The sequence below is a fragment of the Cygnus olor genome, chromosome 6 (genome assembly GCF_009769625.2).
Source record: "Cygnus olor isolate bCygOlo1 chromosome 6, bCygOlo1.pri.v2, whole genome shotgun sequence".
In the NCBI taxonomy this organism is placed as follows: Eukaryota; Metazoa; Chordata; class Aves; order Anseriformes; family Anatidae; genus Cygnus; species Cygnus olor.
The window spans coordinates 8,160,577-8,185,690 of record NC_049174.1 but is presented as its reverse complement, the minus strand read 5'-3'; the positions used below and the strand labels follow the sequence as shown (position 1 = coordinate 8,185,690).

Below are 25,114 nucleotides of genomic sequence, written 5' to 3'. Positions count from 1 at the left end.
CTTTCCAAATTTAAGTTGCTTTAATATTTGTGTATGTAACACATGACACACAACCAGAGCATTTGAGCGTTAACCCAGGTGCCTACTGGCACCCCACACTCGCCCGCATCCCTCCCTTCAGCTTCGATGTCGAGGGGTGATCCTATGGCACTGGACCAAGACGTTATGAAGGCGGTGGGGTACCTGTGGTGACATGACAAAGGTAGAGGGGTGCCTGTGGTGACATGATGAAGGCAGTGGGGTGTCCGTGGTGACATGATGAAGGCAGTAGGATGCCTGTGGTGACGTGACGAAGGCAGTGGGGTGCCTGTGCCCCAAGCGTTCACCACTGCACCTCTGCCTGGGCCCTCCATGAGGCCCGGCGTGTCGCTTGTGACTCGGTGTCCTCGGTGGGAGCGTGAGGTAGGGTCTTTGGGGTGGGTGGTTGGGGAAATGCTCTTTTCTGACTGAAAAACGCTTGGAAACGCTTTTATTTCAACAGGGCTCCGAAGGGAAACACTTGAAAGAGGGTTAAAACCAGAAGTGCTGAATCATGACTCCGACGACAACCCACCCACCCCTCCCTCACGACGGCTGAGGGGAGGGAAGGGGGGGGGAGGACGCGCCCCGCTTGCCGCCGCGCTGCCCTGAGGGGGCGGCGCGCGTGCGCGTGTGCGCGCCTCCGCGGCCCTCGTCCCCTAATCGATTGCCGAGCGCGCTGAGCGGCCATGCCGGCGCGGGCACGCGCGCGGGTCCCCCCCCTCCCCGCCTTTCCCTCACCCTCTCCCCTCACGCTGCGCGCCCCCGGCCGGGCTGCGTGTGAGCGTGTAAAGGCGCGTGTGAGGCGGGTGTGAGCGCGGCGGAGGTCGGCGGCGGATCGGTTTCTCGGGGTTTGACCAGCCGGTCCCGGGCTAACCCCCGGCTCGCTCGCCGAAGATGGAGGCGGCAGCGCCCGGCGGATCGCCCTTAGCTACGGCGCCGCTGCCTCAGTTTCCATAGCCGGCCGCCGTGCCCCGCACAAACACCCGCACACACACACAAGGGGGATGGAAGGGACTCGCTGAGGTAAAGCCGCGCCTGCCTTCTCCTCCTCCTCCTCCTCCTCCTCCTCCTCCATTCCTCTCTTTTTTTTTCTTGCCCCCTTCCCACCTCCCCCCCCCCCCTCCCCCTGCCCAGGGGGTCCCCCAAGTGCCTGTCGCTGAGGGGGCGACTTGTTGCTGTGTGTGTCCCCCCGAAAATAAATAAATATGACGATAAAACAGAGAAGCGGTGGCCGTTCCCCGGCCACAACTGCCATTTCCCTCCGCCACCTGCCTTGAGGAGCCCTTTGGGGAAGGGGGGGGATATAAAAGCGAGGGGGGCGATAAATAAAATCCCCCCGGCAGGACTTGGGTTACTTTGACAGGTCGTGCTGAGGGCTGGCGGAGGCAGGGATGAGGAGCTGTAGTGGTTTTTTTGGTGTTTTTTGGTTTTTTTTAAACGCTCCGGGGAAGTTGGCCTGGGCTCGCAGGGTGGGGTGCGGGTGGGGGTGCGGGTGCTGAACCCCCCCCTCCCCCCCCCCCCCCCAAAAAAAAAACCCAAACCCCTCAAACCTTCCCCAGTTCCCCCCAGATCCCCCCCTCGCCTCCCGTTGCCGTGCCGATCGGGAAGGAACCGGTGGATCAAGTTTTTCTCTCTCCCTCCTGGTTAATCGCATTGCTGTAGCACCGGCTGACCTCCCTCCCTCTCCCCTTCCCTCCCTCCCTCTCCCCTTCCTTCCCTCCCTCTCCCTTTTTGTTCTTCATCTTCCCTCAAACTATGTGCCATTCCTGAGCGCCTGTCCCCGCCGGCTCACCCCGGGCTGCCCGGCTCCGCATGCCCCACCTGTAAGTGCCGGGGGCGGCTTTCTCCCCCCCTTCCTTATTTTTTAAACTTTCCCTATCTCGCTGTGTCCTCAGCACACCCAAAAACTCTCTCTCCGTCTCTTCCCCCCTCTCCCTTCATTCGTCGTGGAAAGGAGAGCTTAGCAGCCGGGATTTGCCATCGCAGCCTAAAAATGGTGACCGAACTTTTTTTTCTCCCCCTCCCTTCCCTTCTCCTCCTCCTCCCAGCTTGGAGAAATAAAAAATAAAAGCCAAACCATGTTTTAATTTTGGTTACGGATGTTTCTGTGTTTCTTTTTTGCCTTCCTTTCTCTTCCTCCTCCCTTCCTCCCATTTCTTTCCTTCCACTTCATTGGCTGGGATGATCTTTCCCTGTTGCTTCTGATGTTTCTTTCTTTTTCTCAGTGTGTGCCTGCCTACCTGGACTAGGGGGAAGATAAGGTAATTTTGAAGGGCTTGAGGAAACGGCTTACCTGTTTTGGAAACTTTTTGGAGATTTTTTTTTTAAGTCATGTGAAAAATCAGTAACCGAAGAGAGTTTGGTAGCAGCCGGGCAGGTTGAAATTTAAGTGTTATGTGCTGAATGCCTTGGGAATTTGATCTGCTTTATACCAAGGAAGAACAGAGAGAAAAGTATTTATTTATTGGGGGAAAGACGGGGGGGTCGGGGAGGGAGGAAAGCGGGTTAAAGGAGGGGGAGGGAAGTGGTTTTGGAGACAAGAAGTGAAGCTGCCTGTTTTCCAGTAAGTAATGGAGAAATTCCAGGAGCCAGGGCTAAATATACTTGGCGATCAATACAGAAATGGCTCATTGTGAATAATTTAGCTGCCTGGTGCAGTGAGAGTTTTGAAACTAAAGGCAAAAAAGAGGCCATGGAGGGAGAGAGGAAATAAAATTCTCCTCTGGTCATGTCAGTTTCTTAACTTTTCCACTTAAAAGAACATAGTTATGATTATTGATCTCTCTCTCTCTCTCTCTCTCTCTCTCTCTCTTTCTTTTTCTCAATATATATCAAATGATAGCTAGGGGGTGTCATTCTATACAGTTACTTGGGTTTCTGGAAAGTAATAGCTTGTTCTGTGTCAGCAAAGTGCTTCCAGAAACTTTAAGATTGCTTCACGCCAAAAAATGCATGATCTGGGAGCATCCAGTGTGACGTTCAGCCCCGTGCTGGGGCAGATCAGTAAGGTTAGAAGGAGCAGGTGCGTGTACAGGTGTGTGCGCTGGTGTGAGGGTGGTGGCATGAGACAAAGGCTTGTGAGGACTCTCTCGAAGGGACATGGGCACGGAGGGCTTTATTTCGTTCAGAACGGGATGGAGTCTCCCGGAGTATGTGTGAAAAGAGCAATTGTTAAGAGTAGCAATCTCCTCAAACTCTGTTCTGGCTGTGAGAGCTGATAATTGACAAAGAATTACAATCCTCTCTTGGACAAAACAAGTGGAAAGTCTGGGGAGGGAAAATTCAAATCAGGTAAAAATGCGAGTGGGGGACAGCTCTTGGCCAGACCAAGAAGATCCCAGCACAGGCTGCCCAGGGGACAGCTGGATTTCTCTGCTCAGATAATTTGCAGGAAGAGTTCAGTGATTCGCAGACAAGCACATGCACTACACTTGTGTGTTTCTCTAGGCAATGGTTGCAACAGCAGTAAAATGGGTAACTACTTAGGGCTTTAAGTAAGTTTAATCATTTAATGGTTGATACTGACAGGCGTCTTTGAGGGTGTACTTTTCTGCCTTGCAGCACTGCACTTTGACTATGGAAGCAGAGGCTGCTGATGGATATATAACATGTAAGTAGTCATTTTATTTGATTATTCTGAATTACTTTCCTTTTCCCACTATCTTTTTGTCATGCAGACACCTGAAGCTTTGGCTTTCTTCTGTATGGGCTTTGCTTTGAGATGCCGCTGAATTAATGGCATTTAAACATAAACTTGGTGTATGGCTGAGAAATGTGTGGGTATGGGCTCATGGGTGAGTACCTCGCAATTTAAATATTTGCTGAGGATGAATGAACTTTGCAAAAGAGAGAGAGAGAGAGCTCATTTTCAGAAATTCACATCGCAGCCAGAAACTTTTAATGCCTTTCACTGTGCATTTCTCCTGTTTTCTGTGTCAGAGCAAAGCGTCTTTCTGAGTGCGTTGTTTAACTGTCAGTTAGCTGGAGCCTCTGAGGGGAAGGTCTCTCCTGTAAAGTAATATTTCAGCCCGCTCCTGCCCCGTCCTGATTCTCAGTGTTTGCAAACGGAGAAGTAATCCTAGCTTCTGTTAAGACAAAGCAGCTGGGGCAGGATTTTTCATAAGAGACTGGTGACAGTAGGTTTGAGGGGGTCCTTAAAATCAGTCAGTTAAATATGTACTCGTGGCCACTGAGAACCCAGTTTGCACAGGCTTTGTAAGGCTCCCCTCGCAAAGGGAGGATGGGCACGGGCGCAGGGAGCCAGCGAGGCATAGCTCTTAATCAGGGGGTTTCTTTGCGGGACAGAAACTTATGGGTGACTTGTTTTGTGAAAGCAGGTGACAATGAGCTTTCACCCGAAAGGGAGCACTCCAACATGGCTATTGACCTCACCTCCAGTACACCCAATGGGCAGCATACCTCACCAAGTCACATGGCAAGCAGTAAGTCTCTTTTAAACGTGTTTCTCTCGAGCAGCGTGTTTGGGTTAGTCCGGGTCCTCAGCTTGCTTTCCGTGTCTTAACCACCGCTCTAGGCTTTGCTAATAAAAGAAGAGGACGGGGTAGATTTTTTTTTTCTTGTTCATGCTGGTGTCTCATCTAAACATGAACGGGATTACTAGTCTGAGCTATCCCAAGGTGGCATTTGAGAGCTGGTCTTTACCTGTTCCAGGTAGGAAAACGCTAGGCTTGACGTGTGCTGGCTTTGTTTCATCAAGGTTTGAAATCCAAATGCGAATTGTTGCTGTTATTATTTTTTTACTATTTACTGTGCTTCCAGAAACAGCTTGAAGTAGTTTTATTTGAAAACAAACACGCTCTATTTACAAAAAGGCTTTACTCTGGCAAAAGTATAAAGTTAAAATGTCTGGGTTTGACGGCAAGTTGTGTTTTACTGTTCCATATAGAAGCTTCAGCATCCTATTCATTACCGTAGCTTTGCCTTGGCAAGTCCAGGGATGGCTGGGATAATTGGAAATTTATGGCACTCAGTAGCTGACTTGCTAACAAACTGAAAGGATTTTGTTTTAGAGTGTCGAGGAAGAAACTGAGAAAATGTGGAGAGATTTAGGAGCCTACTGCGAGTGTCAAGTGCTCGTAATACTTTTATAATTATTTTTCATGCTGTAGTCCTGAGGCGAATAAATGTAGTTTATATACATTTGATAAAGTAGCCTCCTTTCTTTTTTGTTTGCTTGTTTTACTTTTGGTTACAATTCTGCACTGAGATACTTACCTTAGAGTACCTCAGTACTTGTATTCAAAAATAACGTGGTGTGCTTTGCTTACAGTATACTTTCAGAAGGTTCCTCTCTATAGCATGTGATACTGATTTTCTTTCTAGTCTGCGTGCTATAGATATGTATTTATCTTTTTAAACTGCCCGTATAATACCCCATCAAAACATGCAAAAGAAACAGAGCGCACTTAGAGTTGCTTGCTTTAAAATACGGTGCATTGCCTTCAAGGTCTTTCTTCCTGAGAAAAAGATGTTCCTTTCCTTTAAGAATTTCTTCTTTCCTCCTGCAAATTACGAGTAAAACGCAGTTTTTATGAGCCTTTAAAACTGAGGGTTATAATGAAGACCTACCAATTATATACATGTTGCTAGAGAATATGATTGCTAATACTCTGGACTGAACTTTATATGACAAGCTATCATAATTCAGCATCTTTAGACAATTCCAATCCTGCTGCACTGGGATTCTGATATATTTTATTATGTTGTAAAAGTTTTACTACTCACTTTCTTCATTTTCTTTGTTTCCTTTTTATTAATGGGAAGGCTTCATTGGAAGGGGGGAAAAAAAAGCTCCATTTTAAACATTTTAAATCTTCTTTATAATCTAGACTAAAAACCAGAGTCAAATTAGGGAATAAAAAGATCTAGGATGAAGTCATGCAAAAATACTTTAACGCATTCAATATTTTCATGTTCATTGTGTTAACGTTTTCAATGATTTTTAAGCATCGCTAGTTCATGCAACACACATGCGTTTACAGCCTTGGTGAATATCTTTTTTTTAATGTGTTTTGTGGTATCTCACAGGTGTCTCAATTGCCTTCATCGTCGCTGTTTTTTGTTAAGCACATGCTGCTGTTGGAAAATTAGGGGCTCTGCCAGGGGTTCTTAAGCCATGCAAAACAAGAGCATCTTAAATTTGTTGTCACTTAGTTATTCTTTGCAGGCTTGGGAATGGTTTGGGGAGAGGCAGTTTCTGTGTTAAACATGGAAGGTATCGATCAGAGGTTGTTGGCTTTTGTGGCATTTGTTAAGGTGGTTCACTTAAGGTTTTTGGGCAAATCTTGAATCTAGCATGCACAGACTAACTCACCAGGCTGTGCTTCAGAGTCTTCCACCTGATTTGTGGTGTTCAGGAAACCTTTTTAGAGAGAGGAGAGTAAGGAGGAAAGGCAATTTGTAAAACTAAGTATGACTTCAGTTACTGCTACAGGAATGAGCCATCGTCCATCCTGCTGTGGTGCTGCAAGGAGGCCTGTGAAGCAGCGATGGGACGTGAGGGGAGGAAATGGCCGTGCTGTACACAGTGCCCCTTAATTTCTAGCAGAGCCATTGCGCTGCTGTCAGCCCCCTGTTCTTGTGAAGCTCAGGGCACGTTGTCCCAGCTGCATAGGGTTTGCCACTGGAGGAGGTGGTACGAAGATCGGGCTCCAAAGGCTTTGCTCCCAGTTCTGTTGTCAGCTGTCCGCAGAAGGTGGATGGCCCTGTTTCTCTGAGCGCTCGGGATATGCACCTGCAGGGTAGAGCTCTGAGTTCTGACCTTTGTTCTCGCGTTCCATTGACTCGCTTTGAACCACAGCTCTTAATTTAGCTTTAATTTGTGTCTGCCTCAAACAGAGACAAAACCATAAGAAGCAAATTTCTTGGATCTGTACCGAAACAATTGAGCAGTGCTCTCCCAGCAACAGTAAAATTATGTGCTAGGTAAAGAGTTTTCTATGCTCATTAGCCCCTGGCTATTCCATGTTAGTAGGAGTTCTGGCTGGGCTACTGATGTTTTCAGGTTCTATTCCAAAAGGTTTCAGGTTAAATATTTTGGCTTGCCGTGGAGAGTTGTCTGCTGCATCCTTTAACCTATTATCATTTTCAAGTATCTAGACTGCATGTATAGCTTATGGATGGGGCCGACACTCAATTTTCCTTGTGAATGAGGTGATCCTGAAAGATAAATCACAGCAAATCACCTGTCATAGCTAACTAATGATCTTACATACACCTTACGGTATGCATCTGCCTTTAGCAGAACGTTATATGCATGTTGGCAGATGCTCTGTTCTAAAATACTTTATTGTAGTTTTATGTAAGCAAAGATTTAAAATGTGTGTAAATAGTCAAACTGAATAGGTTGATGGATCATCTTGCTTTCTTGTATAGCAAAAGACAAATTAGTGCTGTACTTTCTGATTACAGATGATGTGTTCACGTAGCCCCAAATCTGGAAGTCCAGATTTTCTTCGGATCTTCTGTAGGAAAACTCCTTCAAAGGGTGAAGCGCAGAGATGGGTGCCAAAGGCCTGCTCAACTAACTCTGCGTTGGGTGCTGAGGAGTTCCCTGGGTGCCCTTAAGCTGCCTGCTGGACCCCACAAAGCCCGAGGGAGTCAGACTTGTTGCCTCTGGTGTTGAACTGAGCTGCAAGCGATCAGGAACCTCAGAGTAGGAACTGGTATGCTAACTTAAAGGCTGATGGGGAGTCGTTATAAAAGAGGCTTTTATAAGGAGGTGGCTGGAAATCATTTATTTAATACCACACTAAGTTCTTACTACAGTTACTGCTTTTTTTTTCCCCCGTAGGTTAAAATGGGCTTAGAGGGTCCCCTTTAGAAGCCGCAAGGCTCTGTTGTTTGATACTTAACTTGGTGACCACTTTGTGTAGGATGAAGGCTGTTTCTTATAAGACCACTTGCTTGGTATGCTATGGAAAGTAACAGCAGCTAGTTGTATCTGACAGTCAGGGACAGAGGAAATTTACTCTTAAATTAGAGACTTTACAGTGGGCGTCCTAGATAACTTTCTTATCTCTGCTTTCATAGACAAAAGGAGCCCTTAAACAAAATGGAGGCAGAACAATCATAAATATCAAACCCAACATCTGATGGTTGGAACTGATTAAAATTGTGGTACGCTTTCAAGATGTGTTTATAATAGCTTAGAAGCGTTACTAAGTTATGAGGTATAATTTATTAAGAAAATAGCATTGTTGGCTGACTCAGTTGCTGAACATAACGAGACGATTCCATTTTCTGCGTGGTGGGGAATGATCATGCTTTCTGACAAGAGAGCTGTTGGGACAGCCACGTTAAGCGCGAGTGGTTCCTCTAACAGTATTTACAGCCAGAGTCTGTTGCAGAGAGCTCAGGCAAGGTCTCATTATGAAGCAGCGAGTGCTGGATTCCCAGCAGTTGGGGTGGACTGTGGTGGACTCTTAGTTGCTTTTTATTTATTTATTTTTGGTAGCTTCAAAACCCCACATCTTTCTTGATTACTTTCGGTTTTCCGCTGTATACTGTCATACAAGCCCTGTTTTGTCACACTTGTGTTGCCCCGAGCAAAATATTTCATGTACCACCACTGTATCAGCACCACATCTGTATGGATAAAGAAACGTAACTACAGAGTCTGCCTTTTGGGATGAAACCAGGTAAAATTAGAGATTGCTTCATGCCTCAGCTACGCAGCAAACAAGCCTTGCCATTGCCAGCACTACTGCCCAGGCAAGTGAGGCTGGACCTCGCGCTGGGATTCCTTTTGGCTCAGTGTGTGTTTTTTCAGTGCGTGGGGTGGCTGAGCCTCTGCAGGAGGTTTTTCCTTGGGGCTGGTGGCTGGGGTGTCGGGGCTGGGCTGCAGGGGGAGGAATCGAGTCGGTGCTTTGAGGCAGTCACTCCCCTGACACAGGCGCCAGTGCGTGAAGGATTCTGGCAGCCCGACTGTCGCGCTCTCAAGTGGGGATTTGGGTCTCTAGTTCTTCCAAATACATGCAAAGTGTGAAACACTGCATATGGTGCTAAAAACTTGGGCTGGATTACCTCATGGTGCTGAGGAATCTCTTTCCTCGGAGGCCTTTTTAAGGAACAGGGTAGGCAACATCTGCTGGTCTGGGCTATCAGTGCAGGGAGATGGGCTTCTGACTCGCTCGACACATCCTCCAGACCTTTGTGTCTGACTTGCCAACCTTGGCAGTGTGATGTTTAGAGAGGTCAGCTGGGGAATTTCACAGTGGTGCCTAAATACAGATATACCTGTGGCTTCTCAGGTTGAAGGGTGGCAAAGACATGCTACACCAAGACAAGCTTAGACGTGAGAAGAGCTCGATAAAGTGCAGCAGGGAACTGGAAGAAGTGAGTTACGTTGACACTTACAGAAGCATTGACTTTGCTTCAGTCTTGTAACCTCAGACTCCCTGAGAATTGCTTGGGGGGAATAATATTCACAAAACCCAATTACCTTTCTTGAAGTTTAAGGTGGGGAATAAGGTGATGATTGGGCTTTACATTTTTGTCCACATATAAGAAACTGAAGCTCTGCACAGTTGTGTTGCACCCGTTTAATTTAAAAAAAAAAAAAAAAGTACCAGGAAATGAAACATTTGCTGGGATGCCGTTTGGGCTGTAGCTTCATTCACATCAGCCTAGATCCTTTACAGGGTTATGGTTATAATCTTGAAATAGTTCCTGTGATACAAACCCTGCGTGTAGACAAACACCAAGGAGCTGCTGAAACTTCTGTGTATTTTTCGTCTCTTCTCTCAGTGTGTCTCTGGCATTCCCGACGGGATCAGATACTTGGCTGTAAAAACATTCCTCCCTCTCGGTGAGTGTTATAATGAGGGTGGAGTGAACTGATCAGTTAATCTCATTAAATAGGTTTTTATTCATTCTGATGGAACTCTCTTGAGAGGTCATCTGCCAGGGCTTTGTTGCAGCACACACCTTTCTTAGGGAGCTTCTGTTATTCTCTTGGACTGTCAGGTTCGGTTAACTTTCCTTGGTACACACCCTGTTACAACACTCGCTCTTCTGGGTAGCTTCGTAGTCAGCATGTTTTCAATATCTGCTTCTGGAATTTCAGTTCCTTTTCAGACACGCCAACGAAAAGAGCAGTCTTCTTCCTTGAAGCGCAGCGCTTCGACAGCGGCTGGATGACTAGATACCCGTTACGGAGCGCCCTGTCCCTCCCATCCCCAGATATGAGGGAAGGTGCCACTCCTGTTGAAATCAATGGGTATTTTCTCTTGGGAAATTGTATCAAGGCCTTTTTTCCCATTCCTGTGGGCCGTTGGCGCTGTCTCCTTCACTAGCTAAATGGCTGTTTGCAGGGCTAGGCTTTTTAGGTGGCAGTGCAGCTGCCTGTGTTGTCCTTACGCATCGCTGAGGGTGAGCAGAGCTTGTCCTCCTACTGCAGAGAGGGAATTTGGAAGGAGTGGTGTTTATCCAGGAGGGAATGACATACCCCTCTTCTGCATTTTCCTCGGTGAATTGGGGTGAATGAAACTTCTTGCAGGGGGTCTGCCTTGAGGCAGCTCCGTAGAAGACTTCAGAGAGCGCAGCACGCCTGTAGTGATGAGGCCAGTTGCCAGCCTGTGGCGCTGAGCCTGTGCCACAGCGTGTTGTCCCTCGCCCAGAGCCATGAAGTGCTGGCAGCTGGCTGCTCACCCCAAGGGAAGGGAGCACAGCTAGGGCTGTCAGCGAGGAGCAGCGAGGCTTCGCAGGTACGGCTCTGGGCTAGGGGATGGGGGGCCCAGTTTTTCTCCCAACTCTTGTCATCACAGGGGATTTCTCTCATGTTTTTGTGTCTCTTTTTTCCTGAATCACAGAGGCCATATATCACTCAGGGTGGAGGTTTGGATGGCACACATTTAGACCTCATCAAAAGCAGGAATTCTGTTACAGTATCTACTTTGAGGTGTTGATTTAAATTTCATTTCTACAACCTCACAATTAGGCACAGATAGCAGTACCTCAGTACCAGTGTGGCTTATTTCCTGTCCCACACAGGAGTAATTGTGATAGTCCTAAAGCCCCTGTTGTTTCAGTGTGCTTACATGGCAGCAGCCACAACATTTTAACTCTTCTCATCCAGCTCAGCCTTACCAGGTCTGTGCGTGGACAGACCCCAATTACACTGCCCAGCAAAATGTGCCCTTGATTTGGAGCCAGCTCTACATTACCGGCCTCTGCTGGCACCGCCGTGTCAGCCTGTGGCTTTGGAGAGCTGCAAATCCCCCAGAGGCAGAGCAGTGCTGGCAGAAGCTCCTGCTGCAAGCACGGCCCTGGCTGGCAGGGTCACCTGTGAGCGGTGTTACAGGTGGTACGCTGGAGCCTGTCGTAAAGCAGGAGACGCTGTTCCTGGAAAAGCATGGGGTTGATTCATCCCCCTCATCTGTGTGCAGATAAGTCAGCTGAACTTCTGTGAACCAGAACCTCCTGCTTTTTAACTGGCTCTTGCTTTCTCTGTACCTCTTCTTTGAGGCTCTGTATTCCAGTTTTGGGGTTTATGTTCCATTACTCTCCTGACTCCCCCACTATGGCCCAGCAGAGCACCACCTGTGTGCATTGCATTTGCTCTTTTAGCTCACGATTGCTCTGTCCTCTGCACATCCGGAGAGGCCACAGAGCTCTTGGTACCCTTGCGGTGCATGTGGGGACACCTCCTGGTGAAGCTGAAGTTGCCGGTCGGATCCCCTTGTGCCCTAGGAACAGGGCATTGGTTATCTGTAGGTGATCGGAGGTCAGTCCTAGGGCCACACAGCTCCAGGTGTGGAGCAGGTGAAATTCAGCATCCACCAGCCAGTGGTGAACAAAAGACAGTGGAGTTTAAGTGCATCACCTCCCCAGACAGGTAGGAATCCCTGTCCTCAGCAAGCTCTGGATTTTGCACGAGGCATGGGCAGAGGAGCGTGATTCACTACAGACCGTGGCTTCAGGTTACCTGGAGAAGTTGGGAGAAGACCTTTTGTGTTTTTGTTATTTTTGTTTTGGTTTTTTGTCCCCCTCTTTCTACTTAAGTATTGGTACCACCTGTGAGGCTGTCCTGGGCACAAGTGTAGCTGCTACAGCAGGGGAGAGAGAAGGGAAAAGTTGACATCTCTTCCCTCGGTGTTGCTGGGCTGGAGAAGGCATTTTGAGGACTCAGCTCTGCTGTCCAAACTGCAGCTTTGTGTAGCAGGGGTAAAAGACCCGACTGCATCTTGGTGCTGCTGGTGTCACCCTTTGTCCTGCGGGCAGAAGTCTGAAGCAGTTTCCAAAGAAGGTAGGACACAGTGAAGCACAGCAAATCATAACCCTATCTTCCTGTCCTGTCTATCACCTTTTTTCTAATGAGGTTTCTTCCCACGTGAGACAGCAAGACGAGTCTGTATTTCATCTCTAGCTAATGAAAGCTCTGTGGAGGGCTTACCATAGGGATGATACATCTGCAGTTAAAGCACATACATGACAAAGCCTGAGTTTCTGATGAGGAATATATATATATATTTTTTTTTATCCCCTTTGTTCTCTTCCCCTTGAACAACAACAAAAATGTTATCCTGAAGATATCTGCGCTCTGCCCTTCACAGCAGGATGGATCCTTCTTGGTTCATTGTTGGCCATGTTTCTGTTGCATTCCCTCAACTTCTGAAAAACCCTAATTGTATCAGAAGTTGTGTTGCCCTGTTTTTTCTCAGGGGATGTCTGTTCCCTCAGTCCGTGAGAGTTATGGGGGTGAGCAGCACAGAAAGCTGCCTGGAGAAGCCTCTGATATGCCCAAATCCATACTAATTTTTCTTGTGATTACTTTTAGGTGTGGTGTTTGTGCGTGCAGTGAGAATTCACACCTACTGTCTCCTAGTTCCTAACTCAGCCTCCAGACATTTTGTGATTACCTCTGCAAGCAAATGTGCTCTCTTAGGTAACAGTCTAGCCGTAAAACACAAACTTAGAGAATTTTTTGTAACTGTTATCTGGGCATCCTTTAAAATCCAGCAGCATGAATTAAACACCCCCTTCTGTCCAAAGAGCAGCAAGTGCGGTGGTGTGAATTCCCTTCTTTTGAAAATGAAAGAGGTTGCTTCTTTCTGTATGAAAACAGCAAGTGTTTTTACACAGAAGAGGTACGAAGTCTATTCATCTGAGGAAGAATAGCTATTCTCTTGAAGTCATCGATGATTTAAAAGTTTCCAGGAAAGAGTTGCAGTAGAGTCAAGACCTTGTTCAGGTTAGCAAACCAGTTGTGTGATAAGGGGAGAAGGATCAGGCAAAAGCAGAAAACAGGGTTTGGTTTTGGTGCGTGGTCGTGCTTTGTTTTTATAATCTCTTAAACTTACCTCATGGTTTCTTAAAAAAAATGACATCCTGCAGTGTATGTTTTGCTTTGTCCAGGTAATGACTTCAGAAGGGGAGCGAATCTTAATGAGCACTTTTGCAAACCTCTTTTAATTGTCTGTTCCTAGGTTTGGTGTTTGTATTTCACGTGCAATATTGTGGTGAGGGGCCTTTCTCCCTGGCTCTCTGGAGAGTCTGCGATCATCTGGCACATGTGCTGTGTTTGCCTAAGTGCAGAAATATTTTGGAATACACCTTTGTGCCTTATATTCACACCATGCCTTGACCCTCATCACCTTTCAGATGTAGACGTGTTCTAGGCACAGCATGTAATAGTTTTATGGTTGTATCTCCTCAAATTGGGTTATTGTTACCAGGTGTTTTGACCTTGAACCAGCACAGGTGGCTCCTGGGTGAGATTAGTGCATCTCCATACAGCTGCAGTGGAACAAGCTGTGGTATCAGCTTTACTTGAAACACCCTGTTTGAAAATTTCCTCTCGCTTAAATACACAGGCCTCTCTCCCCAGCACTGTTAGGTATTATCCTTTGGATAATCTATTCTTTTAGAGTTTAAGGTAATATCTCCTCATTATATCATGCCTTTTCAACAATAAATCTTGCAGAGCTTCACAAAGGGTGCCAGTTTAAGAGATACAAATGGGCGAACAAAATTATAGGCTGAAGAGGTGGAGATAAATTAGAGAAATTAGTGTTAGTATGAATTCAGCTCCTATAGGTGGGAGGCAGTCAGCTTCATCATTCGTGTGTGACTTTAAAATGGCAGATTATAGGTAGCTCGAGTTCAGAAGAAGGATGTGCTAGCTGCCTATCACAGGGTCAAGTACTTGAGAACTGAGTTGATTCTTGCGCCCTCTGAAACTTGTATTTTATCAGCTGCACAATATCTGTATTTCTCCAAAATTCCCACATGCTTGTATATGTATCCCAAGGCAGAGCACTCTCAGGGTGTAAATGCTGTCACCAGTCAGCTGCCCATAAATAACTAACACCAGGTAGGGGAGGTAGGCAGGCAGCTGGCGAAAACAATCTGAAATGTGTCCAGCGCTGGTTTGTGACAAGCCTGTGCATGTGTGATGTGTGTAAATCCACGGTAAAAGCACTTTTAGAGAGTCTCGGTCAAATACAATAGAGATGTACGGGCTTGAAAAATATTACAATCATGCAAGCCTTATGAAATTAGGAAGCCAGAAAGAGAGGAGAGATGTAAATTCTGCCTCCACTGAAGGAAAAGCTATTAAGCACCACCCTTTTCTAATGTCAAAGGATCTGCATGGGAAAAAGTTGCTAGAAGCCAGTCTCTGCGAAGCCTGCTGCTCGCAGAACCTACTTTTGATTAGATGTTTGTGCAAAATCACCTCGCTGGTGGGACTGTGAGACCAGACATGACTCAGCCCATCAGCACGTAACGTGGTTTCAGGTTGCCGTCTTGCTGCTCTTGGGTTAAAGTCCTGGAAAAAAAGCATTCGCTTTTTTTTTTTTTGTCTCACACTTTTAAAGCGTTTCACTTATTTAATGTCATTAGTGCTATTGTTATTTAAATTTAGCTTGTGACTGGTAACCATTAAATATTTATAAAGAGATCGATAGTAGTGAGATTTTTGCTGTAGTAAATATATATATCACATCTGTATTCAAAACCAAAGTGAACTGCAGTGCATTCCAGGAAATAATCTATAACGATGCTCTGTAGAGCACTTGCTCATCGTCATGTCGAGACACCTTATCTGTGTCCCAAATGCAACCACTTCTGCAGCAGAACCCTCTTTTAGGCAGCGTAGCCTAGAACAGCACTGCCCAGTGCCTCAGGAAAGGAGTAAAAGTAACATTTTCGTTGAGGAACATGAAAGAGGGTTGCCATATCCCAGGTTCTTTAGTGATTATATGCAGGGAGATCCCTGAGTTTTAAGTCGTGTCTGCTCCGCAAGGCTTCAGCGATGGGCTAGGGTGTCTGTTCCACTGTGCTGATGCTGATCCCTCTCTTCTGCTCTACTTTCTGAAGTTCTTGAATGTTGCTTGGTTCTCTTTGCTGTTGCATCTGAATGCCTTTATGCAACCAGTGGTGTAAGTGATTCCCTCCTCATACACCGAGGAATTTCTGACTGGTTTCCTGTGGTGGGGTCAGAACTCAGATTTGGGTGGAGGAAGGCTGGGCTTGCCAACAGGAAAGTGTTTTCGAGGACATGCGGTCTGACTTCAGGCTCTCCTACTCACCCCCGAAGGGTTCTTGCAAAATTTCCCACCTGCCAGCCCGTAAGGTCTGCCTTATCGCAGGGGAAGCCTAGCCAAATTGAGAATGTGCAGCACAAAACTTCATCTGTAAATCAAAAATTGAAAATCTTTTTAAACCAATGCATGGTTAAACATCGAGGACTTCAAGTTGCCTCAGAGGCAGACTAGGGTTCCCTGGGGAGAAAGGTATGAGAGATACAGGACGCATGGGGAAGGCAAGAAGCCCATTTCTTCTCCGGCCTGGGCATCTGTGTGACCTCCTCGTGCAGCTCCAAGTGGAATAAGTCTCGGTAGGTGAGCAAGGGGATGACCTGAATCAATCGTCCTGGCCAGGTGTTTTGGAAGGGAGAAAGCTTCCTTAGGAGCTGGCAATGAAATGTCAATTTATAATTACGATGGTAGTTTATAATAATAATTCTAATTATATACATAAATAGTTTAATCTACTCTAATGTAATATGGTAACATTTGCTGAGCTTTGGCTGCTTTCAGATAGTGAAAATATGCTGGTGGTTGTTGGCTAGGGTTCAGAAGCGTTTTTCAGAATTTTATGCACTATGTGAACAACAAAATTTTGTGTGGATTAAGCAATTATTAATTCTCCCCTATTATCCTTCAGATAAAACTACAACTAACTCATTAACCCAAATTAAATGTAAATAAAGCTGATCTGTTGTTGAGGAGGCTAATTAGAACAGTAATTGTGTAATGATGATGCATTTTAATTTCAAAACGCAGATTTGAAAGCTACCCCTTTTGGCAGCGACAGAGCAAGGTGTAAAGCAGGAAGCTCGTTGCTGTCATTGTCCTATTAATTAATACAGCCAGGGTTCCCTGTGCTTTCAGCTCTGCTTCTGTGCCCTGCAAAGCACTCAGAAATGTCCTAGTTCTGCTGACAATGATGCTGGTGGTTCGGCTGTGATGGGACTTGATGGGAAGACGACGCGGTGTGGCAGGGCTGGCGCTGCGTGTGCCTGGGTTACTGTTGTAGCAGCACATCCCCGAGCTCGGGGAATAGGGGCCGTGCTTTGGGATTTGCTGCGGGCTTGCCATGGAGATGCATCTGGAGTTTCAGGCCAACAAAACTGAATTGTGACTCATGTTTTAAAAATGAGTGAGTAATTTTCCATGCAGTTTCATTATGGTATCTTTTGCCCCAAGGATTATTTGCTATAGGTTAACTTCCAGCAGTTTTTCACTGTTGTACGTAACCTGGAATTTTAATAAGAAAGAAATTGTTTAAAGCAGTGCTTTTATCCCGAATTGCCCATTTCTAATGGTAAAATTAGCATCAGTAGTAAAATCAGCAGTTGTACCTGCTAGCCTGCACACACAGTTTGTTGGATTTTTTCATTTGTTCAAATGTATTAAATACTATTTTGAGTTGCTTTTTAGCATAATGTGTTTTTATTTTAACTATCATTTGAATCACTAACGAAGAAATAGACATTGGATACAGAGTACATGATTTACCTTTTCTCATTGCTGTAATCTCTACTGATTTTTTTTTTCTTTCTGACTGCTTTAGAGTACCTTCAGTTCTGAAGGTCTGAATTAATCTTGAATGTTCCTAATAATCAGATTTGAAGAAGTAAAAACACATTTTCCCTGTTTTCTTTTTAACTTTTCCTATGTAATTTTTTCCTGTGCTTCCTGGTTCACAGGGGGGAAAAAATCCTACAAGCATGTTTTAGTTGCATCACTAATATTAGAACTGAGTAATCGGGTGGCTTTGGCAGCAGTCTCGTTTATAAATTGTTGGTGAGCAGATGGCTCACCAAGTTGGCATGCCAACTCCAAACTTTCACAATCATGAGTCAAGTTTTAAATTGCAAGATTGCCTTACATGCCATGAGATTTTTTTTGTTTGTTTGTTTTAATAAATGTAATTTTCAGTGTATTTTCTTGTCTCTGAGCTGTTTTCCACTGAGGCATGGCTATTCAGCAACCTCTAGGGCTGGGAATGCTTTTTTTTTTTTCTTATTTAGATGTTATTGTTTAGATATTATCTTATTTAGATTTTTTAGATTTAGATTTTTTTTTAGATTTTTTTAGATTTAGATATTATCTTATTTAGATATTATCTTATTTAGATATTTAGATTTTTATAGTCACTTGGTGCTAAGAAAAAGCAGTACCTAGCAGGCTAGCGGTCATGAAAGTGAGACTTGGCAATCCTGGTTCATGTCAAACAGATAAACTGCTGTGATCATTGATAATTTTAGCAATTCCTGGTTTGTAGGAACAGTAAGTTGCTAGAAATTCACTGCTGGTATCTGTAATCCTGAATATGCAAATCTGTGCCAATTTGTTTGTTTCCTGAGCGCCCAGCTTAAGTCGTTAGGCGGCACAGAGTACAAATCTTACATTTGGAAATGCAAGAGTGAATACTGTCTGCAAGCAAAAAAGTAGCAGTAAGAAAGGAGAGCTTGAGCGCTCAGCTGTTCCCACTACGAACACAGCAAAGTTCCAAAAGGGTCAGATCTTGATCCACTTGAGAATTTGGGCAAATATTAATGGCAGGATTTAAAAGCAAACAAACAACAAAAAAAACATTCCCTCAACTACAATTACCATGGTATATGTGGGTTATACTGCAGTGTGGGACCTGCTACAGAATGGTAATTAGAAGTTATTTCTAAATGATTCCCCACAAAGTGTGCTGTTGTAAATGCTAAACAACTGTGTTTCATCCGTAATCATGTGATTGGTGTGTGCAGCTAATTAGTGTGTGTTCAGTTTAGGCCCAGATTTTTTGGAAACATCTCCTGTTCTGGTCCTGATTTAGCAAAGCCCTTAAACAGCTGATTAACTCCCATTGGCTTTAATAGGACTTAAGCACATTGTTAATCAGGGCCACTGTGTCAAATCATGTCTCTGGGTGACAATCAGAACAACCTGCCAGAGCTGGATTGAAAATATCTGTAGGTCCTCCTTAAATGCAGATTAATATTTCTTGTGAAGCATTTTGTTTCAGAATCTGAAGCTGTGTAGATCTCTTTTTTTTAAAGCGAATGCTTATTGTCACAATCTAATTGTATGTATAAAGTTTAAAGATTTTAACTAGCTTGGCAGGAGGCTGTTTACATCAAATCTGCTCAATACACCTTTGAGATGGAGAAGAAGAAAATATGCATCTGAGAGTGCCTCGCTGGAATATAAATGTCAGCGCTGATAGATATCTGTGATAGAAAATTTGTGTGGGAGTAATAATTTAGTAATAAAATAGGTCAAATTAATTCTTATGCTGAAGGGGATACCTTACAATAACCATTTTGTAATTTTATGTTTGACAGTTTGCTCTGCATTATGTGGATAGGCGGAGCTGAGATAATGTAATCCATTTCCAATTGTAAACAAGATTGCTTTAAGAGCTGCTGTAGTAAGATGCATGTTGGCTGACTTTAAGCTGAAAGGTAATTGCCTCTGAATATTAATGTGCATGTGGGGATTTTGTTTTTAATTCTGGGATTTCATCTTTGCCCTATAGCAGCTCTGAAGAGGCCCTTGTTTTCCCAAACCCCACTTTGCTGCTAATTGAAGCTGATGGCAAGTGTTACGCTTTGGGCCCTTTGTTTTTATTTTATGTGGCCTGTGTACCTTGGAGAATGCTGCTTTCTGTGACTTTTTTTTTGTTGTTTGCTAACCACTTTTTCAGAACATGATGTGTGTTGGAGATGTTCTTGCTTTCCTATGGTGGCTGTGTCTAGGTCCTGGGTGGGGGGAGATTCTGAGAAAGGGGAAGAAGTTGGTGCGTTAATTGAATTGTAGCCTTTCAGATAAATGGGACTTAAGGTGACGATCCTGTGCCATGTAGCTGGAGGGCTTTGTCAGAAGTAACTGAGGACCTGATCCCAAGCCCACAGTTGAAGGTTCTCCGTCTGTTTCCGCCCCCTTTAGAGCAGACCCACACCGTGGAGGCAAGATGTAGGTAGTGACAAGCTTACTCTGGGGGAAACCTCAACTGGCTACATTTGTATGTGACATTTTTAGGCACAGAAGGGAGCAGGTAGATTACAATCAGGTCCTACCTTGTCTTCACATTTCAGTTCTGCCACTTGGCTTCTCTGGACACCATTACCCCTGCTTGTAGTGAGGCTCTGTGCTGGGTGCAGTGGGCCTGGTGCTGAACAGGGCGCAACTGGGGCGAACAGCAGTCAAACAGCATGGCAGGCACTTGAAAATAAGCTGGTGTGTGCCAGGATTTCACCTGATTTAATGGTGTTGGACTTGTGGGCTGTCACTTAGTACTTTGAGCAATTTATCTAAGACAGTTTGAAGATGTTATGGCTGCCAGGTGGCCCGCATGCCCTTCTAACAGAGATGATTCTCCTTAAGGCTTGCATTTAAGGTAGAGTTAAACATGCCCTGCTCTCTGTCAGGCTGGCTGGTTTGGTTGTTTTTAAATAAAGAAACAGAAATGGGGGTATTTTTAGCTTGAATCAATCAGTGTACTACATGGTCTCTCACAGGGACAAGGTGATGTCTGAGCAGGGCTGGGAGCTCCTGGTGCTGGAGTTTCTGCAGAGGGCAAGGTACACTGACCTGTGCTGGTGGCTGGAGCTCAGAGATCTCAGCTCAGAGGTATCCCTGTGGGGCAAGGAGGTGGTGAATTGGCTGCTCTGTTCCTCTGTCGACTGGCGAGGGGTGGTTGCCCCTCACAGAGATGGGACCAGCAGCAGGTAGGCACTGGTTTCACAGCCAGCCCTTCGCAGATCACTGTCAGCCCGGGGGCCACAGGTGAACTATAACCTCATGTGATGTTTCTGGTTAAACAGGGGATGGGAAGTAGGTGGTATTCATAGTGGGATCTTGATTTTTTTTGTTTTAGAACCATTTATAAATTTGCATAGTGCCCGTCTCCAGTGGTTTGGTCTGTCCCCTCTTGAAGTCAATGTGAGTCCTTTGGGTAATTCAGTAGTTTTTGCAGTGATGCTGCTTGTAGCAAGTCTGTTCCATGGGTGCCTTCCCTAAAAAATAAATAAAAAAGCCACAGAAACATTTGACTGTAGGCTGGCAAGCAGAAAAAGTGAGTGTGTGTGGGTTTGTGAATGTATGTTGCCCATTAAGGAGTCTCATTCTGTGCTGTGGCTGCTTCATTACTATGGTAAAAATAACATAAAAGGGTTCTAATAACTAATTAACTTGTTCATTAATGGATCAAGCACTGTCTTAAGGGCGGCCGTTTAAAAGAGTGCGTTTAATGAAAGTTGACTGGAGGTGTGTCCTGTGGCTATGACAAACTTTGTTTTATAGTGGCATGTATTTTTCAGTAGCTCCTTACCGTGCTGTAATGTGGTTGGAGCAGGAGAAACAGAAAACTGGCCATTTCCCGGCAGATAGCGATAAGTTTCTACTCAGTCAGAAGGCTCTATACCCCGTGATAGGTTTATAATTATTATCCTAAGATTGATGTTTTTGGGGGGAGTGTAAATTTGTGCAGCAGTAATCCATTAAGAAATCAATAATCATTCCATCCTGAAATGCAGTTTCTGTACGACATTATAAATGCGCACCAAAGGTTTGAAACTAGGCTCGTCTTCCCTTCTCCACACCCTCCTCTTCCCTGAACTCCAAGCTCAATGTCCTTTGAAGTGTTGGAAAAGCAATTACATGGTAGGACCCTTCTTTCCCACTGGAAAACCGGGGATAATAGTGTTAGCATCATCCTGAAAGCCCGTAAGACTTTTAGCATGACCTTTCCTTTATCGCAGCAACCATTTGATCTTGGGAAATTCCCCCTCTTCTCTGCCTCAGTTTCATCCCTGCGAGATGGGGATGATGAAGATTCAGGTGGTGCTTCTCTGTAAAGGACTCTGGAGAGGAAACGTTATGTAAGTGCAAAGCCGTGGTGTGTGCACACTTCCTTTTCCTCGCTCCCCCTCCTCATTCGGTCTCTGTTTAACATTACATGGGTTCGACCATCAGAGGCCACCGCGTCCTGCAGGGCTTCCCTTTTTGCTCTGAGTTGCACCCAGTTGGGCAAACGTGTTTTCAAAACGCTGTTGTAAGTTATCTTCTGATCTCGAGAGCTGGAAACCTGCTTTATCTCAGAGTACAGGTGTTTGTAGCTGATAAATAATAGACTCTGTAAGGGACGCTGGGAGTAGCGTTTTTGCTTCTCTGTGGAAGGCTGGGTTGTGCAGCATAAGGCGCTGAGCTGGTCCAGTTTTGATCTTGCAGAGGAAATTGTGGATGGGGCAAGAAGATGCAATTACACCAGTAAGAAGGCACTTACCTACTGACTTCAGCAGACCTTAGCTAAGAGCTACAAAGCATTGGAGTACTTTAATATTATATTTCCTTGTCCTTTGTTTTCAACCTTTCTCTACCTTTTGTTAGAACAAGTTGAAAAATCAATTTTAATGGAAAACGCCTCCATTTTTCTTTTGAGTTTAAATTACTATTATTTTTAGCCAGCTCAACCGTTGCTGCAAACGGGAACATTCCTTAACGATAAGCTTTGTGTCTTACATTCGTGGTGTTTGTTGTCCAGCTCTAATTTCCCCGTCTGCTTTCTCATCTACCCCAACAAAAGCCACGTGTGAGGGGAGGATGTGATAACTTGGTACCTGCTTTTTACTCTTCTGAAAGTCATCATCTAGTGCGTGACGTTCACCAGTCTTTTCAGCTTTCAGAGGGAGATCAAGGCCAAAGTGTTCATCGCTTTTCCTTTGGAAATAAGAGTCTCAGGTTGTGGCCGGAGGCTGGCACGTGTAAAGTGTGAGGTTTTTGCCTTTGATTTGGCTCATGGGTACCTTGGCTTACCAGAACAGGCCACGGGAATACCTACGTGGGGAGAATTTTTTGTGTATTTCAGCATTCACAGGCTTGCATCCTAGGTGAGATGTGTGGAGGAGCTGCTGGTGAGAAAAACTGGACGTTTAGAGGCTTTGGCTTTTTGTCTGTTGAATTACTTTTTTTTTTTTTTTTTTTTGTCGAATTACGTTTTTCTTGTTTAAGGCCACAAACCCCGCTCTGGGCTGCTTTCCCATCAATCAAGGATACTTCTTCATTTCTGCAAAGCTCTCCCTGATGCTCAGCTGCTGGTGGCATATGCGTTTAGCAAAGGCTGGCACTTTGCTGCGGGTTTTGACTTGCCTTAGTTCAATACCTCGTAACTCGTACCGCTTCTCTGTTGGCCCACGTACCGATCAATGTCTTTTATATATCAACACGATTCTTACTACTGAAAATTGCCTCATTTATTTATTAATTTTTCTCCCCCTCTGGTCAATTGGTGATACAGAAGCAGCAGCTGATTGACAGCTGATTTTTCTGCAATGATTTGCTCAAGTGCTCATGCAAATGACGTGTGGCTTTTCAGCGAAATAGCAAGACTTTATCACATCTTTTTGGGTTTTACCCATGACCATTTTTTTCCAGTGGTTGCAGAATGGTGAGTGCTAAAAGCCCAATATCAGCTCACAGGATGCTGAGTTTAACAGATAGGGCTTTATTAGCTCTCAGCTGCGTTTGTCTTTGCTTCACAAGCCTCTATTTAGAATTACCTGCAAGTGTTTATTTTCCAGTGTGGTTTTCTGAGACAAACCTCTTCTGCTTCTTTTGTTGTTGCTATTTTTTGAACTACTAACAACTCACCACCATCTATATGACTACTATGACTGTGTGTGTGTCCACCTGTAGCCTGAATGGCAGCTTACAGAAATTGGTGAAAATCGTTCTGTGGAACAAAAATTCTCCAAAGAGAAATACTTAACCAAGTGAACAATTAAGAGATGCTATCTCAATCAATAAGTTAGAGTTAATTGGCTGTGTACAAAGCATTTTTAAGCCATTCCCCTGAAGATTCTGCATATTAGGTTTAGAGTGCCTTTCTAGTAGACTGTTAAGCTACTTTCAAAGGCCAGTTTTCAAAAACCATTATTTTTCTTAATGATTATTGAAATAAAAAAATTAATTCAATTTTCTTCAATTTCCTAAAACGTTCTACATTTCAGCTATGGATCTCACAAAGTGAATTTAAAGCTGTTTAATAGCAGCTTTGCATTTATTTTTTTTCCCTTTTGTTGTGTGCCCCTAGGATTATTCCACGCTCTAGTGGCTGCACACTGCTGCTCTGGAGGACAGTCCCCAGCCACTGTCAGCCCGTGGGCAGTAACAGGACTGCAGACCTACCGTATTCAGTCCCGTGTCACCTTATTTTTCAATTTCTGTTGCTGTGGGCATTATCAAAACCTACCAAGTGCAACACATTGACCACAGACTGGGGGTTAAGACCAATGGTCCTAAACTGCTAATTTAACTTCAAGCTTCTGTGCATGGTTTAGAAACCACAGTGGAATGAAGAGATGAAGAAGCCCCGACTCTCACGTTAGTGTTAGCAGGCAATGGTTCAGAAAGGGCCTTTCACACAAAGGTCTCAAAGACATTGATTGGTGATAGGGCAGTAGCCTTGGTGCTTTCAGCAAAGAGAGGTGCGAACAGAACTCTTTTGGCAAAAGCCCCTGTTTTTGGGATGCCTCACCAGGGGTGTTGTAGGTCTGGCTTCCACAGGTGGCATGGGTTGCTACATGGTCTGAAAATGGGTCAGGAACACATCAAGCTGGGCACAGCTCCTGAAGAGTTGGTCCAGAGTGACTTGGTCAGTGACATGCCACATGAGTCAATGGCAGAGCCACAAATAGAAGCTGAAATGCCTGTCTGCCAGCCAGGAGTTGGCTTCGCCAGACCAGCCTTTCTTGTCCCGTGGGCTGCACACGCGTGTTAAATGTGTTTCATAGAGCTTCCTCCACTTTTTTTTTCTGAAATGTCACCTCTAAAAGTCAAGGTAAATTGTAAGAAAGAAAAAAAAAAAAAAAAACACTGTAACATAAAATCAATAGAATTAAGTAGTTCAAAGCAAAATGCTTTTTCTTCCTTAAATGCTAGTCCTGGAAATTGTTCGTCCAGTTCTGGCCCACCAAAGCTCCTCTCCAGGACTTGTAAGGCAGAGGAGGGTAAGAGCTCCACACCAGTTGAGCAGTGCTCTGTTTGGATGGAGGAATCGTAACCAATCTTATTCAGGCTAATTCTTGCCAGCTCTGTTGGGAAGAGGAGGGGGGAGTAAATCATTGAGTAGGTATACCTTCCATTCAGCAGGAGCTGCACATGATGGGATTATTAGTATTTCTAAACTAAAGCCCCTGACAGATCCTTGGATGCTTAAAGCTGTTGTGATGCTTTACCAGATGGTTCAGAAACTCAGACTGGAATATCTCATTGGCTGGTGCTGAACAATGACATTTCAAACCCACACGTTCATTTGGATTTTAGTTTTCAGGAGGATTAAAGCTTTTTGGGATATGGGCTGTCTCTTTCCATATATATGCTCAGCACCTTATGTAGTTGAGATGCTTTTGCAGTGTCTTTGTAATTCGACAGCCGTGTTACTTAGGGAGGAGCAGTTTGGACGGTCGCATAACACTAACTGCGTACCTGGTCCAGCAAAACGTGGACGGGGTAATCCTGCGAGTTGTTGGCTTGTCTGAAGCGTTTGGTGTGACTCCTGCAACTGCTTA

The 25,114-nt window shown here is 44.9% G+C and overlaps 1 protein-coding gene across 20 annotated transcripts in view; it reads left to right on the top strand.

Moving 5' to 3' along the window:
- Nucleotides 1-703: 703 nt before the first annotated feature.
- The window catches only part of IKZF2 (IKAROS family zinc finger 2), a 116,291-nt gene continuing 91,880 nt past the window's right edge, over nt 704-25,114 (top strand). The window contains exons 1-4 of one of the 20 annotated variants that reach the window (XM_040561303.1): nt 704-1,044; nt 2,247-2,282; nt 3,583-3,631; nt 4,356-4,463. In XM_040561303.1, the coding sequence (XP_040417237.1) occupies nt 3,598-3,631; nt 4,356-4,463 (142 nt within the window). In that variant the 5' untranslated portion in view covers nt 704-1,044; nt 2,247-2,282; nt 3,583-3,597. Of the gene's footprint in view, nt 1,045-1,126; nt 1,845-1,975; nt 2,018-2,246; nt 2,283-2,879; nt 3,044-3,090; nt 3,171-3,246; nt 3,632-4,355; nt 4,464-4,497; nt 4,693-7,610; nt 7,707-25,114 lie in introns of those variants that run through there. The other 19 variants (XM_040561308.1, XM_040561302.1, XM_040561304.1 and 16 more) reach the window with 19 other exon arrangements.